This window comes from Propithecus coquereli, unplaced genomic scaffold, assembly GCF_000956105.1.
Source record: "Propithecus coquereli isolate 6110/MARCELLA unplaced genomic scaffold, Pcoq_1.0 Scaffold142, whole genome shotgun sequence".
NCBI classification, from domain to species: domain Eukaryota; kingdom Metazoa; phylum Chordata; class Mammalia; order Primates; family Indriidae; genus Propithecus; species Propithecus coquereli.
This window is the reverse complement of record NW_012138525.1, coordinates 5,021,220-5,044,388: the sequence shown is the minus strand read 5'-3', so window position 1 is coordinate 5,044,388 and position 23,169 is coordinate 5,021,220. Positions and strand designations below refer to the sequence as shown.

Genomic DNA, 23,169 nt, shown 5'->3' with positions numbered 1-23,169 from the left:
CAAGAAATTTCCACTTAGATCATGCCAGCTCAGAGAGGTTGAGCAATCACTCAAGGTCATCCAGACAAGTAGGAGTGATGTCAGTATTTTACAAATATATATTCTCAGAACCCACGCTCCAGCCCCGCAGCATAAGCTGTCCCCTCCCTGGCAGCCATCTTTCTCTGGGGCATCTGACGCTCAGTGGAAACAGCGGCGTTTGGTGCAGCAGAGTGGCTTTCCCAAGGTCCTGTGCTGCCCAGTCCTGGGGGGCTGCTCTTGACCCACACAGCCTCCTCCCCCTCTGATATATTTTCTTTCTTTCAAATGCCAGGCTTCTGTTACCCCAGGCCTTTGCTGTTCCCTTGGTCCGAGACTCTCCCAGGGTCATCTCTGACTCTTCTAGTCTCAGAGTAGAAGTTAAAGCCCCTCTCCCAACACCATCCATCAAACGATCGGGTGGGAGCCCTTCCTCCAGCTCCATGGTCCCGTGCTTCTCCCTGAGGCTTTGTCACTCCAGGCTGCTTTTGTCACCCAGTCTGTGAGTCCCCCCAGGCTGTGAGTCCCATGAGTTCTGTGAAGGCAGAATCTCTGCATCTTGCTTCATCCCCAGGTCCCCATCGCCCAGCAGAGGGCTTGTCACATGGCAGGTGCTCAATAAATGTTTAATGAGTTAATGAGGTCCGTTTTCATCCTTTTCACTTTACAGATTAGAGCACTGAGGCACAGAGAGGTTTAGCACCTTGTCCTGGTCACACAGCCAGACCCTAGAGTAGCTTTGGAGGAAAGGCCCGCTTGGGCATGGTCAGAACTGGGGTCAGAGGCCAGGCTGGAGTGTCCTGGAGGGGGGAGAAGGAGTGATCAGGGCTGTGCAGGCTCCTGGTGATGTCTATGCACCTAGCCTTGGTCTGACCACTGACCCTTGCCCCCATTTCACAGATGAGAAAAGTGACTTCCAGAGGAGGGCAGAGCTCACGTGAGATCAATAATGGAGCCCATCAGAATGCCTCCCAGAGCTCCAGGAAGCCCCTACGACCCCAGATCCTCCCACCTGCACCCCTAGAGGAACAGGAGCAAGGGGCCATCCTGGAGGGAGGCCAGTAGGGCCAGTAGAGCCCAAAGTCAGGAGCAGGGAGTCGGTAGGCCTGAATTCTCCAGCTGACCTTGCCACTTACCAATGTGTAAGCCCCTAAAATCTCTGGGCCTCAGTTTCCCCATCTGGACGACAAGGGGGCTGGAGCCTTCAGCCTACCCCCTTCCCCAGAGCAGGAGGATGCGCTGCGGGAGTTGGTGGTTAAGAATACAGGTTCCGGAGTCCAAAAGGCATGGTCGACTCCTGGCTCCAGCATTTATTGCTGAATGATCTTGCTCAGTCCCTTCACCCCCTGAGCCTCCATATCATGGTCTGTAAAAAGAGAATAATAGCATTTTTTGAGGATTAAATGAGCTAAAGTAGGGGCGTGCTTGGCACGATGCCGGGCACAGCACCGCCACCAAATGGGGCAGCGCTGTTATGGGATTAGTTAGGGGATGCTGCCCCCTGATGGCCAACGGGGGAACTGCAGGCGAGCGTCCCGGGTCCAGAAGCGCAGAGCGAGGGCCGCGCCGGTCACTCGGTGTGCGCATCCACCCACTGGCAGAGGCGACGGGCGTAGCGAGCAGGGCTGACAGTGGAAAAGGTCCGGCCCGGGTAGCGCAGTGTCTTCCACAGGTGCTCCAGCCGCTTGCGGAGCCCGTAGACTGTGGCGAGATCCACGAGGCCCAGGAAATAGCGCTGCTCTGGCCCGTCTAGGATGTGCAGGGCGTTGGGGGCGTCAGGCAGCAGCCGGCGGTTCTGAGCTCCCGGCTCCTCTGGGCTCTGTGTCCCTTGCACAGACCTGGGGGCCGACAGTGGGGTGAGGCTGCCGCCTCCTCCAGGGAGCCCCAGCCAGTCGGCCCTGGAAGCCCGGCCAGGCCGCTCATCTCTGGCTCATTCCCACACCTGTGTGCCCGGGTCTGTGAAGTCAGGTAAACTGCGAGGCCGAGTAAGGTGCAGTTGACGCCTAGAGGTGCACTGTCCAGGTCTTAGCCACTGGCCACACGTGGCCACTGAAATGCAGCCAGTCCCAGCAGAGATATGCTGTGCGTGTAAAACACGTACCGAATTTCGAAGACAGTAGGAAGAAAAGAATGTAAAATATCTCATCAATTGTTATGTTGATTAGATGAAATGATAAAATCTTGGATGTATTGAGTACTAAATTGTATTATTAAAATTGATTTCACCTATCTCTTTGAACTTTTTAAAATGAAGCTACTAAAAAAATTAAAGGTACAGGCATAGGCTGGGTGAGGTGGCTCATGCCTGTAATCCTAGCACTTTGGGAGACGGAGGCGGGAGGATCACTTGAGCCCAGGAGTGTGAGGTTGCAGCGAGCTATGATGATGCCACTGCACTCCAGCCTGGGCAACAGAGTGAGACCTGTCTCAAAAAACAAAACAAAACAAATTGTGTGGCTTGAATTATATTTCTATTGGGTAGCTCTAGTCCAGCGCTTTTGGGTCATACAGACCCTGGCTCTGCACTTAGGTGTCACATGACTTCAGGTAAGACCCTTATTTGGTTAATTCCTAAACTTCCGTTTGGGGTCATCCAGCCCTGGAAGTCTCATGGTCTCAGAGCTGAAGTTTTGTGAAACAAAATCCAACAGCTTCAGTTTGCAAACAGTACATGTGTGCTTTGCCTCAAACTGTATTACAAATCAGAAGATGCCTTTGGCTGGCGCCTCCCCAACCCCCCAGCAGAAGCAGGTTCAATTCCCTAACTCTGTCCTTCGAGGGTCGCTGAGAGTGTTTACTCCTGTCCTGCAGGGTAAGGGGGCAAAATAAGCCATGAGAGACAAGCCCTGCCCAAGTGCTGACCAATCAGAACACAGAGGTCTGAGAGCCTGAGCAGCATGCCGGTACCCTCTGGGGTGCCAGGGGTACCTGGATGATGGGGAGATGTGGACCAGGGGTGTTCTGAGTTGAGGGCTGGGAACTGGGTGGGGGTGGGGCTGGGACAGTCAACATGAAAATATTTCAATATTACAACACCATTCTATGCAAGCCAAAATTTACTGGCTGAATGACAGCAGTGCCCTAAGCACCAGCTGGGGGTGAACGGTAAGGGACAAGCTGACCTAGCTTGGATGGGCAGATGTGGGGGTCTCTGTGTCCCATGACAGGCATGCCACCATCCCAGGCCATGCCCAGCCCAGCCACAGGCTTTGCGGGGAGCCATTACTCTGGATTCTGCCCAAGCCTCACCCAACCCAAGTTCTTCCTCCAAGGAGCAGGAACAGGGGGCTGGATGAGTGGACCTCATCTTTCACTTCCCTGTCCACCCACTGGCTCAATGGGCTTTGTGTCCTAAAGTGCCTGGCCTAACCTCTATGTGATTCTGTTCGGCCACAGAGATGGGCCTTGGAGAGTTAAAACCCAAGTAATTATGTATTAACAAGAGTCGTCAGAAAGTTATTCTGAAGTTGCACTTCCCCTCTCTGAGCCTCAGTTTTCACATCTCTAAAATGGGAATGAGTCCACCCTCTGAGTGAAGCTCGTGGTTGCTATGTAAGGAGAGATGGTTACTACTACAAAGGAGAGGACGTGATGATGGTGCCAATGGCAATGACCTCAGGGTCCTGGAAGTGGAATGACTGGCTTAAGGGGCAAGGGCTCTTTCTAAGGCAAAAATAAACAGGTCTTTCCCTCTGTCTGAAACCTTCAATGGCGCCACATCCCCTGCTAGAAAATAGACAGATTCTTCAGAATGCCACTGGACCTCACATGTTCTGTCCCCTGCTGTGGCCCTGGCCCCTACCAGACCGGCTTCTCTGGCCCTTCCCTCTAAACACACATACACACGTGTACACATGTGTACACACACATGTTCTGTACTCTCCAGCCTTCAAGCTTTTGCCTATGCTGTCCCCACACACACAAGGCCCTCCCACCCCTCCACACCTGTCTTTCCCATACTCTCATCACCTCACTCTGCTGCTGCCCCTGTGCGGGGCTCACCTGGCCATGCGGAAGATGAGGCTGCTGCCTGGGCCCCTCTCATCCTCGTGGAGACGCTGGAAAGCCATCAGGAGGCTGTAATCCAGCACGTTGAGCTCCCGGAGGAAGGCGGTGTCCAGTTCCATCTGGCGGAGGAACCAGGTCCGCTGGGGCCCTGCCAGAGCATCGGTGCCCCCACCTGAGCACTCAGCGTGGGCCGGCCACCGTGCTCCACGCGCTCCTGCCCAGCGACGGCAGGTGTCATTACCGTCCCCATTTCACAAATAAGGAAAGTCATCTCTAATTTGCCTTGGTCACCTAGCTATTAATGGTGGAGCCAGAATTTGAACTCTGCTCTGACACCAGAATCTGGGCTCTTAACAACTCATGCAGAGGGTTGTGTGGGCACCCGTCTAAACTTCACCCTGCATGGATGAAGAGTGGGCAGGGACCTCCCCGTGGCTTACCCAGGTCGATGGTCTTGCCCTGAAAGTTGAGGTCCTTCAGCACCAGGATGACAGGGCTGCCCTCAGGGGCTGGCTCCACCCAGCGGCTCACCTCGCAGCCCTTGATGTCATACCTGGGAGATGGGGGTGCAGAATTCAGCTTTTCATAGATTTGACACAGACAGGGAACCTCGCAAGGTAATAGTTAGAAACAAGAGCTTCCACTGGTGACTGTTGATGTAAGCACTAAACTCCTTGCCTGCACTGTCCCTAGTCCTCAGCACAGCCCTGCTCCCTTACTGTCTCCAAGTTAAAGATAAAGAGACAGGCTCAGAGAGTTCCTCTGACTTGCCCAGGCTACACGGTAAGCAAAGAGCAGAGCAGGAGTTCAAACACAGGCCTTTGCAGGCCCACCCAGGCTTTAGCCCTGCCTGTGCCTGCCTCCTGGCACCTTGTCATCACTGAGGGTGTCCCAGACACAGGGCTCCCTAGACAGCAGCACCAGGAGGGCATGAGGGAAGCTGATGGCGCTGAGGAAGCGGTGATGGGGAACCTGTGGGCAGAACAGGGCTGGAAGGCGCAGAGGCTCTGTGCAGCCAGGGAGGCCGGGTTTCAATACCTGCTCCTCGCACATTAGCTGTGTGGCCTTCTGAACCTTCCTCAGTTTCTCATCCATAAAATGAGGAGAACAACAGCTGGCCCTCAGCGTCATTCTGGGAGTTAAGAAGGTGATAGACTGGGCACAGTGGCTCACACCTGTAATCCCAGCACTCTGGGAGGCTGAGGCAGGAGGATCCCTTGATGCCAAGAGTTCAATACCAGCCTAGGCAACATAGTGAGAACCCCCTCTCTACAAAAAATTTAAAAGTTAGCTGGGCATAGTGGAGTGCACCTGTGGTCCCAGCTTCTGGGGAGGCTGAGGCGGAGCCTCGCTTGAGCCCAGGAGTTGGAGGTTGCAGCGAGCTAGGATGACGTCACTGCACTCCAGCCCAGCACACAGAGCAAGACCCTGTCTCAAAAAGAAAACAAAACAAAAGAAAAAGAATACAAATGGCTCAACACGGCGCCTAAGGCATACTGAGTGCTCAAGGGATGCTGGCCGTGGTTGTCACTGTCTCCCACCCGCCAGATCGTGTGATCCTCTCTTCTCCTTCCTGGGCCTCAGTTTCGCTGTCTACCTAGTGAGTGTGGGTGCTTCAGGGGGCACGTTCCAGGTGGGGTCGGGCCCTGAGGCCTGCTGCCGCGGACTCACCTCTCGGAGATGCGGCCGGCGGGGTAGAAAACGCTGTGCATGATGATGAAGTACGTCTGGGGACCGGGATAGGGAGTGAGGGAAGCCAGGCTCTCACCCTGCAGCCGCCCCTCCGCCCAGCAACCTCGCTTTGGCCTCACCCACCTTCTTTCCCCCGGCCACCCGCAGACTGTGCACTCCTGCAGGTGAGAGGGCGCCAGGTGAGGGCCCCAAACTCCACAACCCCGGGTCCACCCGGGCCCAGCCCGAGCCCCAGGTCATTCCTCCTTCTCAAGATCCGCCGCATCCTGAGCCTATCCCTCTAGGCCCCGCCCCCAGACCCCCTCCTTGGCTTGGAGTCCATGTGCGACTGGACCCCACCCCTAGACCCAGCCCAGTGATGCCCCGCCCACAGGCATGGCCACGCCCACATTCCCTCCCCTAGGACGTCCAATCCCAAACCCGCCCCTTTGGGCCCACCCCAGAACATGGCCCCGCCCACAGGCGCCCGCCTTCCCTGATGCGTTACCACCTAGGACCAGACCCCACCGACCCCCTCCCCCAGCCCCCGTACCCAGCAACCGGGCGAGCAGCGAGTGCGGGTGCCGCTGCAGGTGCTGCACGTAGCGGGGCAGGTGGGCGAGCAGCGCCCGCACCTCCCGGCGCCGCTGGGTCTTCAGGAAGAAGCGCTGGTCGTGGCTGGGGGGCGGGAGGGAGAGGTCACTGCCCAGGCTGGGCTGGAGCGGCTCCCACCGGTCCCCCTGCCCCGGCCTGTGCACGTGGATCTCTCTCCCGAGTCTCGGCTCCCAGCCTCGCCACCGCCCCTCTCGCCTGCGCCCCTCGCCCTCAGTCTCTCCTCCCTGCATCGGACCTCCATCCGGCCCAGACCCTTCCTGGCCTTGGCTGCTCTGGTCCTCTCCCCAGGGAGCACTCCCCACGGCTCTGCCCTCCCTCCCCCCAAGAGCACCACCCTCACCCCTGCCCCAGCCCGAGCAAGCTCACGACAGGAAGAAGATGGCCTTGCTCTTGGAGGTGCTGAGGAACTGCAGGTAGGGGCCGCCGGGGCCCAGCGCAGCCTGATAGTCCTCCTCTGCCAGGCCTAGGCAGCGGCGCAGCCGGGCAAAGGCTGGACCAGCCAGAGTGCCCAGCTCGAAGCCCTATGGGGGAGGAAGAGCAGTCCCAAGAGTGTCCACGTGAGTCCAGGTGCCCAGCTGGCCCTAGTGCTGGAGGGTCAGGGTGACCACACCCTTCCTGCAAAGCTCCTAGGCAAGCCATCACTCCCTCTGCACAGATGGGGAAACTGAGGAGGAGAGAGAGCTAAGACGGGTACATACCCCCTCCCGCGCAGGAGTCTTGGGCTTCCTACCTCGTGAACCTGGGTCAGGACCTCGGAGAAGTCCTCCTGGGAGGGCGGCCCCTGCAGGGAGGGTAGAGGAACTCAGGGCAAGTCTCAATCCCCCACTGCCTGCCCCAGGATCACCAAGTGTCCCGCACCTGGCCTAGCCCCCTTCCTCTGGTTTCATTCCTTCAGGAAACAGGGACCTGAGTTGTCTCTGGGTGTGCCTGAGGTGGACAGATGGGCTGCAGGGAGGACAAGGGTGACTTGAGGCAGATGTATGTGGTGTGTCTCAACCACCGCAAGCCAGCTAGATTCCATCCCAGTACAAGGGCATGGTCCTGAAGCCACGGACCTGCCTGACACAGCCTGGGAGGGGCAGGATCAGAGAAGCTTCCTGGGAACGGCGACCTCTGAGCTGAAATCTGAAGGGAAGTGGAGAGGAGCAGGGTGCTCACAGTGGTGAAACAGCATTGGTGGCCACCAGCAAGGGAAGAAGGGCCTGAGTGGCTGCAGCCAGTAAGGGAGGTGGTGTATGAACAAGGCTGGACACTTAGCCCTTGGAGCCTGCAGGCTGTCGAGGCCATGCTGAGTACTGGGGAGCCATGGAAGATTTTCAGCAGGTGATGAGGTCAGGTTGTGGCTTAGAGGACTCTCTCAGGCCCCTACACTCCCTGGACCTCCAGGTCCCTGCGCCAGGACTTGGCCTGTGGGATGTGGTCACACTGTGCACACATGCACACACACAGACAACACACATGCTCACCAGAGCCTGCCCAGCTGCTGAGCTTGCAGTTGGGTGACCCTTTCTGCTGAGCCAGCCTGGCCCCAGCCTGAGCTCCAGAGAGGACAGGCCAGGCTGGCAGGGTGGGGGTGGGGTCCCTTCTCAACCATATACTCTGGCAGGGCTGGGAGGGCCTCAGAAACCAAGAGTACAATCCCCCTCCATTATACAGATGGGGCCACTGAAGCTCAGAGATAGGCAGAGGCGCACCTGGTGTCACACAGCAACCACCTGAGTCTGGGGGTCCTCCCACCCCCAACCCTGGGCTTTCCAGCTTCCACCAGAATGTTCCTCCCTCCCTGCCTTCTGCCCCGATAGCGCTCTCTGATCCCCAGGTCTGCAGTATTAGCAAGGCAGGGCACCAGCTCAGGCTTGCCATTGGTGTGGGGATGCATAGGACAGACTGGCCACTCACCGTCGGTGGGTGATCCATGGAGACCTGGGTGGCAGCCCACAGCCCCGCCTGCATCATACACATCATCCCATGCAGTTCGTGCCCCGGGCTGATCTCAAACAGGCCGAGGCGAGACTGCTTGTCTCGCAGGCGCCAGAGGAGCCCACGGCAGCTGGAGCTGGAGGTGGGTGCTCTGCGCACAGCCTCTGGGGAGGGGGCCAGGACCTGGTGGGGGGAGGCACAGAAAGCAAAGACCATGTGGCAGCATCTCAGAGGGGAATGACCCTGGGTCAAGTCCCACTCCCTCTACTTGTGAGACTTCCCCCATCTCTCTCTGCCTCAGTTTCCTCAGTTGTAAAGTTGGGATAATGCTGGTACCCTCCTCCCCAGGTGTTTGTGAGGGGCCACATGGCGCCTGGCATGTAGTCGGCACCCACATAGAGTGATGGTTACACGGTCAGTCGGTAGAGCATGCTGCGGCAGTCAAACCTGGCCGAGACTGAGCGTCTCTCACCTGCTGTGTGATCTTAGGTAAGTCACCTAAACTTTCCGTGCCTTATTGTCTCAGTTGTCACGTGAGAACTCTAACTCCTTCCTGGCAGGTATTAGCTGTTACTGCTGTTGGTTTGAGCTCCTTGCACAGGAACCCTGGACAGTAGGAGCTGTGATGCTGCGATTCAGTCCATCTACTTCCCTCGTGCACGCTGAGCCCCCCAGGCCCCGCGGAGGGTCAGCGCCACGCTGGGATCACACCAGCAGGAGCTTTTGTCATCGTCCCCGTTTCCTCAATGAGGAAACTGCGGGAGTCCTCGGGGATACCCGCCAGACCGCCCCCTCCATACCTGCCCCCCCACGCGGGGCGTGTCCTGGTCCTCACCCAGGGCAGGGCCCCTCCCCGCTCGGATGGGGGCGTGTCCGCGCCGCTCACGACGGGAGGCCCGGCCCCTGCCCACTACCCCTTCCCTCTCCTGTCCTCTCTCGGGTCTGCACCTACCTCGCGGGGCCCCGGGCTCGGCGCAGCCATCGCCCCCGCTGCAGCTTTCCGGGCTTTGGGTGAGTTCCCTGCCGCCGCGCTGCGGGAGCTAGGCCCCGCCCCTGCCTCGCGACCGACCAATCGCGCGGCGCCGGTCACGGCAGCGCCCAATCCGCGTGGGGGGCGCTGGAGATCGCCGGCGGGTCCCGCCCCCGCGGCTGCAGCATCCTTCGGACCGCGGCCCAGGCGGGGCGGAGCCGTCCGGCTTTGGCTAGGGTCCCCGAGAGGGAGAGTCCCCCCGTTTTCCCCGCTGGGGTGGGGGACTCGGGTCTGGGGGCTGCCTGGAAGCGAGTAACCTAAATCCTGTCCCGCCCACCCACTCTGCCGTGAAATTCTCATTGACTTTCTCGTGTGCGGAAACTAAGATGCAGAGAAAAAGGTGACTGCCTCCAGGTCACAGGAGAGTCAGGGCATCCATTCATTCAACACACATGTTTTGAACGCCCACTTTGAGCCAGTAGTGCCAGGCCCTGGGGATTTAGTGGTGAGCGAGAGGGAGGGACACAGCTGCCAGCGTGATCTTTTAAAACCGTAAATCAGATGATGTCACTCTCATGCTTGGAGCCTCCAGTGGCTTCCCAGGGCAATGGAACAAAATCCAAACTCCTCACCATGGCCCCAGGCCCGTCCGTCCACTCTCCCTACACCCACCACTCAGCCACACAGGCCCCTACAGTTCCTCGGCCACCAAACCCTCACAATTCTTTTCCCAGACTTTCACTTGCCTTGTTATCTCGCCCGCTCTAACCAGGCGTCCCCTCCCCCTACTCTTGATCGCATCACCTTTATTTTCTTTATCCCCCTGAACACTGTCCGAGATAGTCTTGCTCGTTTATTTGTTTACTACACCTCCCCTCTAGAATGGAAATGCCACAAGGGCAGGAAGCACGCTGGTCTTATTCTGAACCGATGTGAGTAGGGTATGCAAAGGGCCTGGGCCAGTCCCAGGAAGCGAAAGGCCTGCGTAGCCGGACTGAACGGGAGAGAGAAAGCGAGCAAGCAGCCAGGGCCTTGTAGGCTGTCCTAGGGAGACGGGTGTGGACCCAGAGAAACATCGCGTGAGTGTGAGAAAGACGCTTGGATATGGGTTTTTGAAAGGCCACTGGTTTTTGTGCATAGGTTGGAGGGGGCCAGAGCAGGCGGGGAGACGGGGGGAGCGTTGAGGAAGCCATCCTTGACTTAGGGCAGAGAGCAGTGGCTGCACATCCAGAAGATGGCTGGGAGAAAGGGAGAACTGATGGGATTTGGGGTCTTGTGGATGGGGGGTGGGGGAAGAAAGCTACAGTGGGGACACAGGATGCCAGCCAGCCACGAGAGGGGGCAGGCATGAGAGGAGAGCCAGAGTTGGGGAAAGTCTAAGAATTCAGCTCACAACCGGATGGATCGAGGTCCCACCGCAACATCCAGTGAGGGTGTCAGGTGCACAGCTGGGGCCCAAAGGGGAGAGCTGGGCTGGAGGCGAGCCTGGGAAAGGACGGGAGGGTGTGGGTGACAAGGCCTGTGACCAAGCCCTGAGGAGCCCACGGCAGAAGAGAACATGAGAGGCATCAAGAACTCTCATCACAGACACCAAGAGAGCGTCTGAGGGCAGATCCAGGAGATGTCATGCGCCAAATGTGGCAGAGTGTCAAGGAAACATCCTTTGGATTTAAAGAATGGGCATCACTGGTGGCCTCAGGGGGTGTGGTCTCCCTTGAGTGACAGGGCGGATGCCGGGCACAGCAGGAGGGGAGGTGTGGACACCCTTTTGGGGCAGTTTGGCAGTGGAAGGGGGGGGGGAACTGGGAGGGAGCTGCTGGGTTGATGGAGGGTCTTGTAAGGGGAGCCTGGAGCACATTTGGGAAACAATGGGAGAGGGAGAGGTTGTTCCCACGACAGGAACCACTGGTGACATAGGCTTCTGCCACAGCAGTGGGGAGAAAGGACCCAAAGCCCAAGTGGGCAGCTCCGCCTGGAGGACAGAGGACAGGCAACACAGGCAAGGGAGGGCAGGCATGTTTGCACTTGGCCCTTTTCCTCTGTGATGAGGGAGAAGCCTTCCCTAACTGGGGGGAAAGCGAACGTCCCAGGCTCGGGGGCTGGTTCACACTGGGTGCTGGGACGGGAGAGGCTGCTCAGGCACAGCGGGATTGCCACAGACTGGGGCCTGTGGCCGATCAGCTACCCTGAACACAGCAGCCCTGCTCTGACCCAGTAGCAGCCTTTGTCGCTCAGGGCTTGGCTAAGTCGCGCTGCCGCACGCAAGAGATGGATGACGGGGGGCTTGGGCTTTCAGGGGAGTGGCCCAAGGATCCCTAAAATAGTAAGTCCGTCCTGGCCACACTGGCAGAGGGGCAGAGGGGCTTCACAGCTGTGAGCTCCACTGAGTCCGAAGCACATCTGTCCTAGTCCCAGCTTTGTCTCCAGAGTCCAGCACAGGGACAGGGCCGAGGAGGCACCTGAGGCACCCTCACTATACACACCAGGGTCTTATGACCTGAAACCAATGCAGGGGCCACCTCCCAGCCCCCTCCTCTGGTAAGGACGGCACAGAGACAAACATGAAACCAGTGTTTATTGGTAAGCTCCCCACACAGGCCAGCCCTGGGGCTGGGCCTGGGCCTCCACGAGGAATGGCTGGCCAGGAGGCCGACGTGGCTGCCCTGTGTGCCGAGACGTGGTGGCGGCTCTGGGGTCTGTCAGTCCTCCTAGGCTTTCCGGGTCCAGAAGTCCTCGTGGGGTCTGGGGCTGTGTCAGGCCAAGGAAGCAGCCTTCGTAGAGGAGCAGGACTTGTGGGGAGAGGTCAGAAAGGCCATGTGCCGCCTCAGAACCTGCCAAGTCCAGTATCAGCATGTGAAAGGAGGGAAGCTGAGGCAAGATGGTAGAACCCAGAGGAAAAAGTGACGGGAAGTCTGACGGTGAGGTAGGGAGAACCAGCATCTCTCATGCCCAAGCCAGAGGGGGTGAGACGTCTCCCGGGTGCTCCTCCCTCCTGGCTTCTGGAAGGGTGACCAGGGGAGGAGCAGGGCTCCGGTCAGTCAGGGGTGAGTCCTGAACAGCTCCATCCCACAGGGATGTCCGGAGGGCAGCCAGGCTGGAGGGCGCCACAGTGCCTGGACCAGTCCTGTGGGCTCCCACCCTTGGTCCCTGTCCTGGAGAGGAGGCTGAGAAGGCGCTGGCAGCCTCATCCCTGCTGGGCCTTCACTGAGCTTTCTTGGTCACCCTCTGGTTCTTCAGCATCACGTAGGTGATGAACAACCCTGGAATATACAAACCAGAATGGCCAGGTAAGATCTGGGCTCGGGGATGCTGGGAGGGCAGGGTAGGGCAGGGCAACCCACATGCAAGGCCATGTGCCTACCCAACCACCCTCGAGGGCACCTGCTGTCTCCCCAGTCATTCAAGCCACACATCCACTCACATTCATTCAACAAACACCAACGGAGTGCCTACCTCAGGCAAAATGTTGCATTTAGTGTTTCAGATTCTAAAGGGAACAAGACCCACCCATCTATCCATAACCAATCAACCACCTGCCAACCCAACATCTGCCTACCCACCCATCTGCCTACCCACCCATCTACCCCATCATCCAGGCATCTGATTGTTGACTGACTCGTCAAAACTACTTTCCTGTGCTGGGTGCTGAGGACATAGTAACAATAGAGACATAGTCCCTGTCCCTGTGAAGCCATGAGAGATAGAGAGGTGCAGTAATTAGAAGCCAGGGCGACAAGAGGGTGAGAGGCAACTGAGGTGTGAGCAGAGTGATGGGGGGAGCGGGAAAAAGGGAGTCATTAGAGTCCAAAAAGCCTGAGGCATTGGGAAGCTCAGAGGAGTTACTGACCATGGCCTTGAAGGAGGAACGGGAAAACCCCAGGGGAGAGTTGGGGGCAAGGAGCCTCAAGCAGATGTACAGCAAGTGTCAAAATGTGGAAGTAATTTCAGAGGTGGGGCCCCCCAGACACCCTGCCCAGGGTCGGGGCTTTGGTGAGGGGGTGACTTACCCACAAACAGGAGCAACAGGAGGCCTACCACCAGCGGGATGATGACAGCATAGGCCCGGGGCAGGAAATACTTGTGGATGACATGCTGGCTGTCGATGAATGGCTGGCAGCCAAGGCAGAGCTCTGGTGAGCAGCGCTCGCCTCGCCCAGCCCCCAGCCCAAACACCCCACCCCCTCCATCTAAGGGACCTATCATCTTTAGGACGATGGCATCTGGGGTGCTGTGGCTTGTTTCCTTCATTCATTTGTTTAATAGTTATTTACTGGGCACTTGCTTGGTGCCTGCCCTACGTTGGTGCTGGGAACCTGGCAGTGAACAAAAGCCAAGAGAACTGCCCTAAGGCACCCACAGTCTAGCAAAAGGTACCTGAGGAATCCTTGAGTGACTCCCCACCTGGGCTCCCAGGTCTTCTATTTTTTTTTTTTTTTTTAAGACAGAGTCTCACTCTGTTCCCTAGGCTAGAGTGCCATGGCATCAGCCTAGCTCACAGCAACCTCAAACTCCTGGGCTCAAGCGATCCTTCTGCCTCAGCCTCCCAAGTAGCTGGGACTACAGGAATGTGCCACCATGCCCAGCTAATTTTTTATATATATATTTTTAGTTGTCCAGCTAATTTCTTTCTATTTTTTTAGTAGAGATGGGGTCTTGCTCTTGCTCAGGCTGGTCTCGAACTCCTGAGCTCAAACGATCCTCCAGCCTCGGCCTCCCAGAGTGCTAGGATTACAGGCATGAGCCACCGCTCCCGGCCTAGGTCTTCTTTACTAACATCTTTCTCCAAAGGATACCAAGTTCTGCAAGATTTTGTCTTCCAAACACACTGTACTTCTTAAGCAATGACCAATAAATTTTCCCACATGAAAAAAACATCCTAAAAGCCCTATAAAATCCACTGGTGTCCACCATGTCCACGGCTGGCAGGCTAACCAGAACCAGAACTCCCCCCAAAAGGCAAAACAAACACCGCACAGGGCTTTAAGTGCAGCGGTTAAGTATGCGACCTTGGCCAGACCCTTCTCCCTGAGCCTCAGCTCCCTCATCTACAAAATGCAGACATCACTAGCCTCTTCCCTGTAGTGCTGTTCTGGAGATTTCATGAGCTCAGGCAGGTATAGCACCTAGCACAGCATCTGGCACTTAGTAGCTGCTTAAATGGTGTTGTGGGTCGGCTTAAAGACCCAAGGATGGGGAAGGCGAGCCGAGGGCGGGAGAGACAGACATACCAAGAGAATCACCCAGGCCGTGTAGTAGGTGAAGATGATCAAGCTAATGGCGACGAGGCCGAGTCCCACCACCTGGTCTGTCCCCGTGGCCTGAAGAAAAAGGACACCTCAGCTGACGAAGTGACTCTCCATTTAGGGGCACTAATGGACGGGGGCCGTCGCGGCCTGATTACGCTCTAAGCTTACCATTCATTCATCCGATGCTAGGGAGGGCTGACTAGGGATCAGTTTCTAGGCTGGCAGAGAGTGCCAGGCCTCTGCGTTTTCATGCGTACAGTGAGCAGGCGGGAGAGAGCACTCCCGGTTCCGAGTACCCAAGCCCCAGCTCCCGAGCAGACCCCAGAGCTCACCCTAGACACCCACAGCCAAGCACTCGGCCCCAATCTCACCATTTCCTCGGCGCTCCGCCACCAGAGCACCAAGCTGCATCCGCTTCCGGATCCGGGCCCTTCTGGCTTTGGGGCGCGGAGCACGCCGGGAGTCGTAGTTCTCAGGCTGGCCCAGGAACACGTGGTTCGAGACCGGCAGGCCCCGCCTCCCTTTGCATGTCGGGAAATGTAGTTCTCGAGGGCGTCATGGGGCAGATTGGTCCCCGAAACTAGGGAATGGGACCGAGTTGGGAACCCGGACTGTCTGGCTTTTGTGGCCACAGTCTTGCGGGATTGTCCCCCCCACCAAGACCCATCTCTAAACATCCCAGAGTCCCAAAGCCAGAGCGGGATGGGGGTGGAGGATTGGAAGTCGCATTTTTCAGATGGGGAAAGTGAGGCTCAGAGACAGGAGTCAGTGGCGAAGCCGACACTGGAACCCGACATGGAGCTCTACTGCCTGGTCCTCAGGCCCTAACTTGTCTGCTGAGGGGAAGGGTGCAGAGCCCGGCCTGGGACAGGATGAGGAGGGCCTGGCAGAGCCGGCATGGATGGGGAGGATTTCGACTGAGGGAGAGAGGGCGCCCCCTCGCCCATCGCCTGGCTTCCCTGGCGACCCTTTGGGTTTCTCCTACTTCCCTTCACCGTCTGCCTCTCTGGCCCTGGGTGTCGCAGCACCAGAGGTTTCGGACAGGCCCATGGGAAGGCCCCCTATGTGTTTGGATCAGCTGATTTACTCAGTTGCTCTGGCCCACATTGTAAGCACCCCAAGGCTAGGGTCTGTGGTCACTGCTGTATCCCCAGCACCAATAAGGGGCTTGGCACAAAGCAGGAGCTTTGAATCAATCAACCAGCTTTAAGAATCAGTTAATTTTTTTTTAGATCTTGGAATGCCCCGAGTTGGTTGTGGAGATCCTTGGCCTGCTGTCTCCACTTGAGTGGGCAGGGGAGAGATGTTGTCTGGGCCTGGCATAGTTTGCTCCCACCAGCAGCATTTATCTCCTGTCATCAAAGCCCCTCTCCATGGGGCTGCCCTCCCAAAGCTGACACGATCAGCCCTTTTTCTCCTACAGCCCAATTCTATTCCTCGCCACTCTCTAAGGACAGACGGCTCAGCTGGGAGCCAACTTTTCCCTCCCTGCCCAGGTGTGCATAGAACAGAGGAGGGGACTGAGAACCCCCTTCAGGGTTTAAAGGGGCACAAGTGAGGGTGAGCCCTAAGAAGGGGTGGGGATAATGACGGTTCTGGGGCAAAGACAGAGGCCTGGTGGCCCAGTTCCTTCTGGCCTGGCCAAAACTGCTGAGGCTTCCTGCTATCTCTGAGCTTGTTAAAGGCCCAGAGTGACCTGGCTGTCCCAAAGTTTGGCTAAGGCTAAGCCACTGAGCTCCTGTGTAACTTGGGACAGTCAGGAACAGGGGTGAGGAGCCCAGACCAAGCTGTAGACAATGCCAGCCCGAGGCTTTCGAGTTTGGGAACACAGCCAGCACCTCCTGTAGTGCAGGCTGTATACCCATGTTCTCATTTGATCCATAACCCCATTTGCAGCTGAGGAAACTGAGGCACAGTTATTTGTCCCCAGGCATGCTCCTTAGAGGCCACCTGATTGCAGGGAAGGTCCACAGAGCAGTGGTTAGAACTTGGGTTCAGAGGTCAAAGCTGTCACTAGGTGTGGCAAGTAACTGCCCAGCTGGGACTGTTTCTTCCCCAGGACTCTGCAGCAATAAAGGTGGTGATAATTGTGACTGCAGTCAGGACTGAGAGAAACCTGGCCACCTATATATTCCCCACCCGTGGAATGTCGCCTTATACATGTGGCTTCCTTCTCATGTTGTCTTTGACCCCAAAGTCAACGTGGTAAAGTAACAAGGTAAAAAAAAAAACTCAGCAAAACAAAATCCGCAATATTTAATTTCTTTTCCCCAAACCAAGACACTGACATTAGGCTGATTTCCCCTTACAATGTTATTTTCTACAATAGAAGCTGGGACACAGATACAAACACAGCCCACTGAACTGGAAGTAGTGGTGGCAGCATTCTCTTACAAAGGCGGGGGGATTAAAGAAAAAAAAGGCCCCTCCCCCATTTCCTCAATCACCTCACTAAAGACAGAGGAAAACATGGACATTCCCCTCCTGGCAGATCATGCCATGTGGTCAGTTTGTGGGGTTTAACAGGAAAAAAAATCTTAAAAATATAGTAGACCTTTATTTTCTTTAAATCTCCTGGTAAAAACGTTAAACTTTCAAGAAGATTCCAAACTGGCATTGCATAGACCAATTCCTTTCCAAAAATATCTCTAATATATTCTCTCCATCTCTCTATATATAGAATTTGAAGTCCAGGAGCTGTGGGCACCTGGTGGGAATTCGCTGAGCTCAAGGGGACAAGAGGGGTGAAGAAAGGTGTCCCTCACAGGCATGAGGCCAGGGCTCCAGGCCTCTTGCTCCAGCCAGTGACAATTTGGTTGTGGCCGAATCTCAGTTGGTCCAATTACCCTGGCCCAGGGCCTTGTGTGGGAGGATGTGGCAGGCTGGATCTCCTTCTGGGGTGACTCTTAAGCCCAGACCTTGGCTGGGGTGGGGCTGGACTCCTGGTTTGGAGTCTCCCCAGCAGCACCAAACCCAGCTGTTTTGTGCCTGTGGCCCCAGAACTTCAAATCAGATCCCAAATCTACCCTGCATGCACCTCCCCACTGGGCTGGGTGAGGTGACGCAGACACGGAAGGGAAGGACAGCGCTCCCCCATCTTCAGGGGGCCAATTCATCTGGAGACCGTGTGGCCAGCTTCCTTTTAAAGTGCCAGTATCCGTGGGGCAGAAAGGGACTCGCAGGGCTGACCAGAGCCTTCTCCAGCCTGAGCGAACGCTCCATCCTGCCTCGGCAGGCACCTTCCAACATTCATTTTCTAAAAGAGTTAGGTAAGTAAAACAACAAAAACCCTAGAAATGCTCTGGTCCCAATGCCAGGGAGTTCCCAGACCAAGAACCCTAACTCTGGCCAGCTGGGGCAGCTGGGGACCTGGACCACTCCCAGCCTGGGGAGGTCGCCCGCACCCCCCAGAGAGGACCAGCATCCCAGCCCCCAGCTGGGTCCCCAGCCTGCTGGACCCAGCCGGCAGGTGGGGCAGAGAAGAGAAGCACCTCCCCTCACCTGGGGGAGGAGGCAATATTGAACTGTGAACTCAATGAAAGAAAGAAAGAAAAAAAAAAAAGGAAGAAAGGAAAGAAAAAAAAGCTACAGGGCTAAGTAAACACCAGCCTGCTGGGTTTATACGGAACGGAACGAGTGAAATTTAAAAGGGGTAAGGGAGTCTGTCCAGGGACTGGCTGGCAGCTGAAACCCACCTGCAAGCAGGTTACGAGGACCCGGGGGGAAAGTGCTGAGAGCAGGGGCTTCAGTGAGGGTAGGGGCCAGGGGCAGGGCCAGACTGCTCCCCGCTGGGAAAGCACACCCCTTAAAGGACCCCACTTCTCCCCTGCCCAGAATGGGGGATGCTTCCAGAGGAAGGCTGAGGCTTTTCCGGCCAGGAAGCCAGCTCTAGGCGGTCCAGTCACAGCCCACCTGCCTCTCTGGAGGCGCCCCAGCTGGGCCAGCTGACCCTGAGGGCAGAGAAAGGGGCTCCCCTTGCCCCAACCTTCCTGCAGGAAACCAGCTGCTCAGGACCCAGCCCTGGGCAGAGGGCACCGTCGGTGCTCAGACCTTTGTCAGCGCCGGTCTCAGGCCTGAGCTGGAGCTAAGTGGAGGGAGGAGAGGCAGCCCGTTCCAGCCGGGCTGCTAGACCCCGGGCCTCTGACTGCACAGCGGGCAGTGACCAGGAGTCCTTGGGAAGGGGACAGGGGAAGGGGAGGAGAGGGCCAGGGGGGCTGTGCTGGGGACAAGCACGTGCAAAATGCAGGCTGCCAGGGCAGCAGGAGAACATTTGTTGGGGGAGGTGGGGCTCTCAATCTGGAGTGTGGGGAGGGTCTGAGGTTGTGGCTCCCAGGAGGAGGCTGCCAGCAGATCCCCCAGGACCCAGGGAAGGGACAGCTGAAGCACTAAACAGTCAAAGGGTCACAGGTGGCAGGATTCTGGGGGTGGTCTGGCCCCCCCCGGGAAAGGGGGCAATGGAGCCAGGGCGTGACTGAAGCCAGGGCTCCTGGAGTGGACAGGCCCTCAGCCACACACACACACCCCCCCGTTTAGGAGCTGCGACATGTCCGCGGCCGAGGGGGCCAGGTCGCTCTCCAGCAGGGGCAGTCTGGCTGTCTGGTCTTGCCCACCGGCTGCATGGGCCAGCCTGTCCTGCCCTCTAGTGGTTCAGAGGAGAATATTCACAGTGGTGCCTGGGCCCTCGCAGGCAGGCCAGGGGGCTCCCGGCGTGGATGGGAGGACAGTGGAATGATGCCTGGGGGACAGGTGTGGGCTGGAGTGGAGAGGCACGGAAGAGATGCAGTGAGGATGGTGATCCGAATGGGAAGGTTCCTCGTGGAATGACGCGGGTCTGGACACCCGAAAAGGCAGGATCCTTCTCCAGCCTGGGCGCCTGCTCAATGGCTTTCAATCACTACTGGCTCGTAGACCCCAGAAGAGACCCTGCGGGGGAGAGATGGGTCAGCTTGTCCCCCTCAACGCTCCACTTACCGAGCACCCCCTGGGCCAGGCCCTTGGAGGTACGTGAAAGCAGGCCCTGTTACCCGGCCTCATTTTGCAGGGGGCTAACGCTGAGGCTCAGGGATATGAAGTCACTTGCCTGAGGTGGCACAATGGCAAGTATCAGAGTCCACAGGGACCGCAGAGCTGGCACAGGCTGTACCTGAGCCCTTCCAGGTTACTGGCAGCTTGCATACCCGGGAGTGCCACTCCTACCCCACAGTAACCCCGGCAGGCAGGGACTGCACCATGTCCCACTGACAGATGAAGAAACTGAGGCTCACAGGGACCGTGAAGTTTGCCAAGAGGACAGGGGAAAGTCGGGGAACCTGATAGCTCTCCTGCCTGCTGGGACATCCGGGGCTCGGCACGCAGCTCTGCTATGACGTTGCTGCAGCCAGATTGGTTTCTTCCCTCCCCTGAACCCATCTCTTCATTTTCAGAGGGGTTAGGGAGGGGTGTTTACAAACCTCCACAGAGGCGCCCTCTGTTTTCTTCCTGCCCACCCCACCTGGAGCAGCCAGGAGGCGAGCTGGGAGACAGCGGCTGCAACTTCAGGCCTCGGCCAGCAGGGGGCAGCGGGGCAGCTCCCCAGATCCCAGCCAAGGCCGTCCTGCTCTGGGTCCGGATGTTCAATGGCACTCCCCACCCGGCCCACAGGAACATGGGGGATGCTTCAGCACAGCCTGCACGTGGGAGGCTCCCTCCCTCCCTCATTCATTCACCCAATGAGCCAAGAGGACGCAGTGAGCCAGGCACACAGTAACGTGCTCTGAGTGAGGGCGTAGGAGAGGGCACGCTACAAACTGTCACGTGGGCGCAACCTGTGTCGTCCACAGCTGTACCCCAGCACTAGCTCATCAGGGGGGCCACGGAGACAGCTCTCACTGCCGCACCCCACGGCTGCCCTGTGACCCCTCCCCGAGCCTCTGCCCCTACCTGTTGGCCAGCTGGATGCCACTCAGCGTGGTGGAGCCGTCACGGCTCACGAACAGCCGGAGGTTGCTGTCTGTGGGGACACAAGGGAGGATGGAGGCTGAGCAAGGCGAGGGCGGCCCCTGGAGCGGGCGACATCGTGCCCAGCCCGCGCGGCGCAGGCAGCTCACCCTCTGTGTTGCTGCCCTCCGTGAAGTCCTGGCTCTGCATGATCTTCTCCACAATGGCATCTGCGTCGATCCGCGTGTCATCCACCCAGGTCGGGTGGCTCTCCACTGAGTCCTTCTTCCGCCTGGGGTGGGGCAGAGTCACAGCAGTGAGGCAGCAACAAGCACAACAAAACAACAGTGAAGAGCTAGCGCTTAGAATGTTCTATGCACATTCCACGTTGTGCTTCATTCAACCCTCACAACCGTGCTGGGGTGAGGGGGCTGTTATCTGGTTTTATAGATGAGGATGCCAGGCACTGAGAGGCTAAGTAACTTGACCAAGGCCACACAGCATGTGAGCGGTGGATCTAAAGCTCAACCCCAGGTCGGTCTGGCCCACAGACCACGCTCTCGACAAACACAGCCACGGACTGAGCATCTGCTGCATGCCAGGACAGGGCTGAGCCCTAACTGGTTGAATCGTCACCACCCAACCCTCTGAGATGGGGACCCTACTGTCCTGTGTCAAGGTAAAGCAGGAGAGGTTCAGGGAGCCACTGGGAGGGTCCGTTCCCAGGGAGCAGAGAAGTGGGACCCACCGAAACGAGCGGTCCGACAGATGCAGGGGCCGTGGCGGCCGTGGTGGCTTCTCGGGGGGCCGGTGCTCCCGCTCACTGCCCTCAGGGCCCTCCACGGCCATGCTGAGGCCGCCGGAGGCGCTGCTGCTAGTGGACGTGTTTCGGCGGTGCGTCAAGTCGGAGAGGCTGGAGGAGCGAGAGTGCTCCGTGCTGTAGCCTGGCGGGGTGAGCGGAGAGGGAGCGTCATTATGGGGGATCCCGGGACACAGCAGGCCGCGGGGGCAGGGCCAGGCAGCCGCTCACCGGAGATCCTGGACTGCTGGCTGGCGTAGCTGGAGTTGCGGGAGTGGCCGGAGTGGAACACCTCCTCAGGGCTCGACAGGCTGTGGTCCGGCTCCTCCAGCAGCCCTGGAGGAGGAAAGGGCGAGGGGGCAGGGCTTACCCGGTGGTGCCACCTCACCCTTCACACTGTCCCCTTACTGAGCCTCCTATGGGGGCACCACATATTTCTGTTTAACAGACTGAAAAACTGAGGTTCAAAGGAGCAGCAACCTGCCTGAGTCCCTGAGCCACAGGTCACCCTCTGAACCCAGGTTTGTTCATTCCAAAGATACCAGGTGGGGACCTCCTTGTGAGGAGTGCCTGAGGCTCAGAGGAAGGATGCTGAGCAAAAACCGGGCCACTGTCACCCACACCTGAGGTGAGCAGCAGAGCAGGGAGCGGCGCGATTCGGGGGCCTGGCCCAGTCTGCGGACCTGCAAGGAAGGCTTGTCCAAGGAGATGGCCTTAATGCCAAGACCTTCAGGATGCGTGGGAGGGAGGGAGCCAGATAAGGCACCAGGGAAAAGGCCTTCTGGGCAGAGAGAGCAGCACAAAGGCCCTGTGGCTGGAATGAGCGTGGTCAGTGTAGCTGGAGTAGACCGAAGAGGGGGAGGGGACGTGGGGAGGGGGAGCAGGCTGGCCTGAAGGGACAGGTCAACAGCCCTGTCCCAAGTCACCCGTAAGCCCAACTTCAAAACAAACTTTCCTGGCATGCCCCAGCAGGAGGCACGTGGGACCAGGCAGGACTCACCCAGTGCTCTGAATTCCCACCTGCCAGCCTACCCGCCAGCCCTCCCGGCCAACACAGGAAGGGCCCATCCTCACCCTCTTCAGAGGGGAGCACACGCCAGGCAGGTGCCCAGGTCTGCCCGTGTGCCCACCACAGCCACGTGGCTTTGCAAGTCGCCATCAGGCTCTCTGCACTCGGGGGAGGGAGGAACCAGAAGTAAGTGGGTACTTAAATCCCACCTGCCTGGTAGAGGCCTGGCCCCCGGACGGAGCTCTCCTCTGGGGCCCCCCACCCTGGAGCTGGAGGAGTAACTGCGGGGAAGCCCCACACCGGCATGCTTTCTGCCTGGGGCCTCCCCTGGCTCGGGCTGCCAGGCCCCAGGGGTCAGAAGGTCCCTCACCGCCCCAGCCCCCAGGGCGGAATCACCCAGCAAGCATCCACAGAGCAGAGCTGCCGCACGCTGGCTGGCTCACTCATCAGCTCGGGGCCCGCTTCGGGTTGCGGGGCACAGCAAACACCTGGGGGCAAGCCAGAGCCACGTCTCCTGGCAGCACCACCTCCTAATTGCTGCTCTGTCTCCTCTGGGGATTCGGGCTTTTTCATAACAACATTAGCAATGATGATACTTTAACATAAACGTTGTAGCTACTGGGCTACTGCAAGCCAGCAGGTACCACATCAGCTTGGTTAAGCCCCAAAGCAACCCAAACTGTAATTACCATTCCCAATCCCATCTTCCAGAGGAGGACACTGAGACTCAGAGAGGCAAACTGGCCAGTCGAGGTCACACAGCAAGCGGGAGAGCAAGGGCTCCCAGCCCATCCCTCTGCCAGGTACATGGAGCCCCAGTCCCCAGACGCCACCTCCTCAGGGAAGCCGTCCCTGGTCTCGGACGGATCCCATCTTCTGTGCCTGTCTCCCCGACCTCTGGTCACATCTGTTCATGGACGTGCATGTGATTTATTTATGGCTTGATTAACGCCTGTCTCTCCTGCTAGACTGAGGACCACATGGGCGGGGAGGCCAC

The 23,169-nt window shown here is 58.1% G+C and overlaps 3 protein-coding genes across 4 annotated transcripts in view; all 3 read right to left on the bottom strand.

Annotated features, from left to right (window-relative positions):
* Positions 1-1,588: 1,588 nt before the first annotated feature.
* On the bottom strand, positions 1,589-9,214 carry PIP5KL1 (phosphatidylinositol-4-phosphate 5-kinase-like 1). The gene is made up of 10 exons (XM_012639671.1): positions 9,185-9,214; positions 8,212-8,415; positions 7,043-7,093; positions 6,679-6,833; positions 6,251-6,375; positions 5,842-5,876; positions 5,698-5,753; positions 4,467-4,579; positions 4,021-4,174; positions 1,589-1,856 (listed from the first exon to the last, which is right to left on the bottom strand). Exons 1-10 carry the CDS (start codon positions 9,212-9,214, stop codon positions 1,589-1,591), a joined length of 1,191 nt encoding a protein of 396 aa, XP_012495125.1.
* Positions 9,215-11,781: 2,567 nt separating this feature from the next.
* On the bottom strand, positions 11,782-14,862 carry DPM2 (dolichyl-phosphate mannosyltransferase polypeptide 2, regulatory subunit). Of its 2 annotated transcripts, none has more exons than XM_012639669.1 (4): positions 14,820-14,862; positions 14,431-14,520; positions 13,210-13,312; positions 11,782-12,462 (listed from the first exon to the last, which is right to left on the bottom strand). In XM_012639669.1, the coding sequence occupies exons 1-4, from the start codon at positions 14,820-14,822 to the stop codon at positions 12,404-12,406; spliced, it is 255 nt and encodes an 84-aa protein (XP_012495123.1). In that variant the 5' UTR covers positions 14,823-14,862; the 3' UTR covers positions 11,782-12,403. The 2 variants fall into 2 exon arrangements, with proteins under 2 accessions (XP_012495123.1, XP_012495124.1); XM_012639670.1 differs by lacking the exon at positions 14,820-14,862 and adding an exon at positions 14,617-14,642.
* Positions 14,863-16,686: 1,824 nt separating this feature from the next.
* Positions 16,687-23,169, bottom strand: part of FAM102A (family with sequence similarity 102, member A) — a 33,782-nt gene continuing 27,299 nt past the window's right edge. The window contains exons 5-10 of the mRNA XM_012639652.1: positions 22,382-22,509; positions 21,395-21,499; positions 21,113-21,308; positions 20,535-20,656; positions 20,368-20,437; positions 16,687-19,371 (exon numbers count right to left, since the gene is read on the bottom strand). Of these exons, the coding sequence (XP_012495106.1) occupies positions 19,326-19,371; positions 20,368-20,437; positions 20,535-20,656; positions 21,113-21,308; positions 21,395-21,499; positions 22,382-22,509 (667 nt within the window). The 3' untranslated portion in view covers positions 16,687-19,325. The remainder of the gene's footprint in view (positions 19,372-20,367; positions 20,438-20,534; positions 20,657-21,112; positions 21,309-21,394; positions 21,500-22,381; positions 22,510-23,169) is intronic.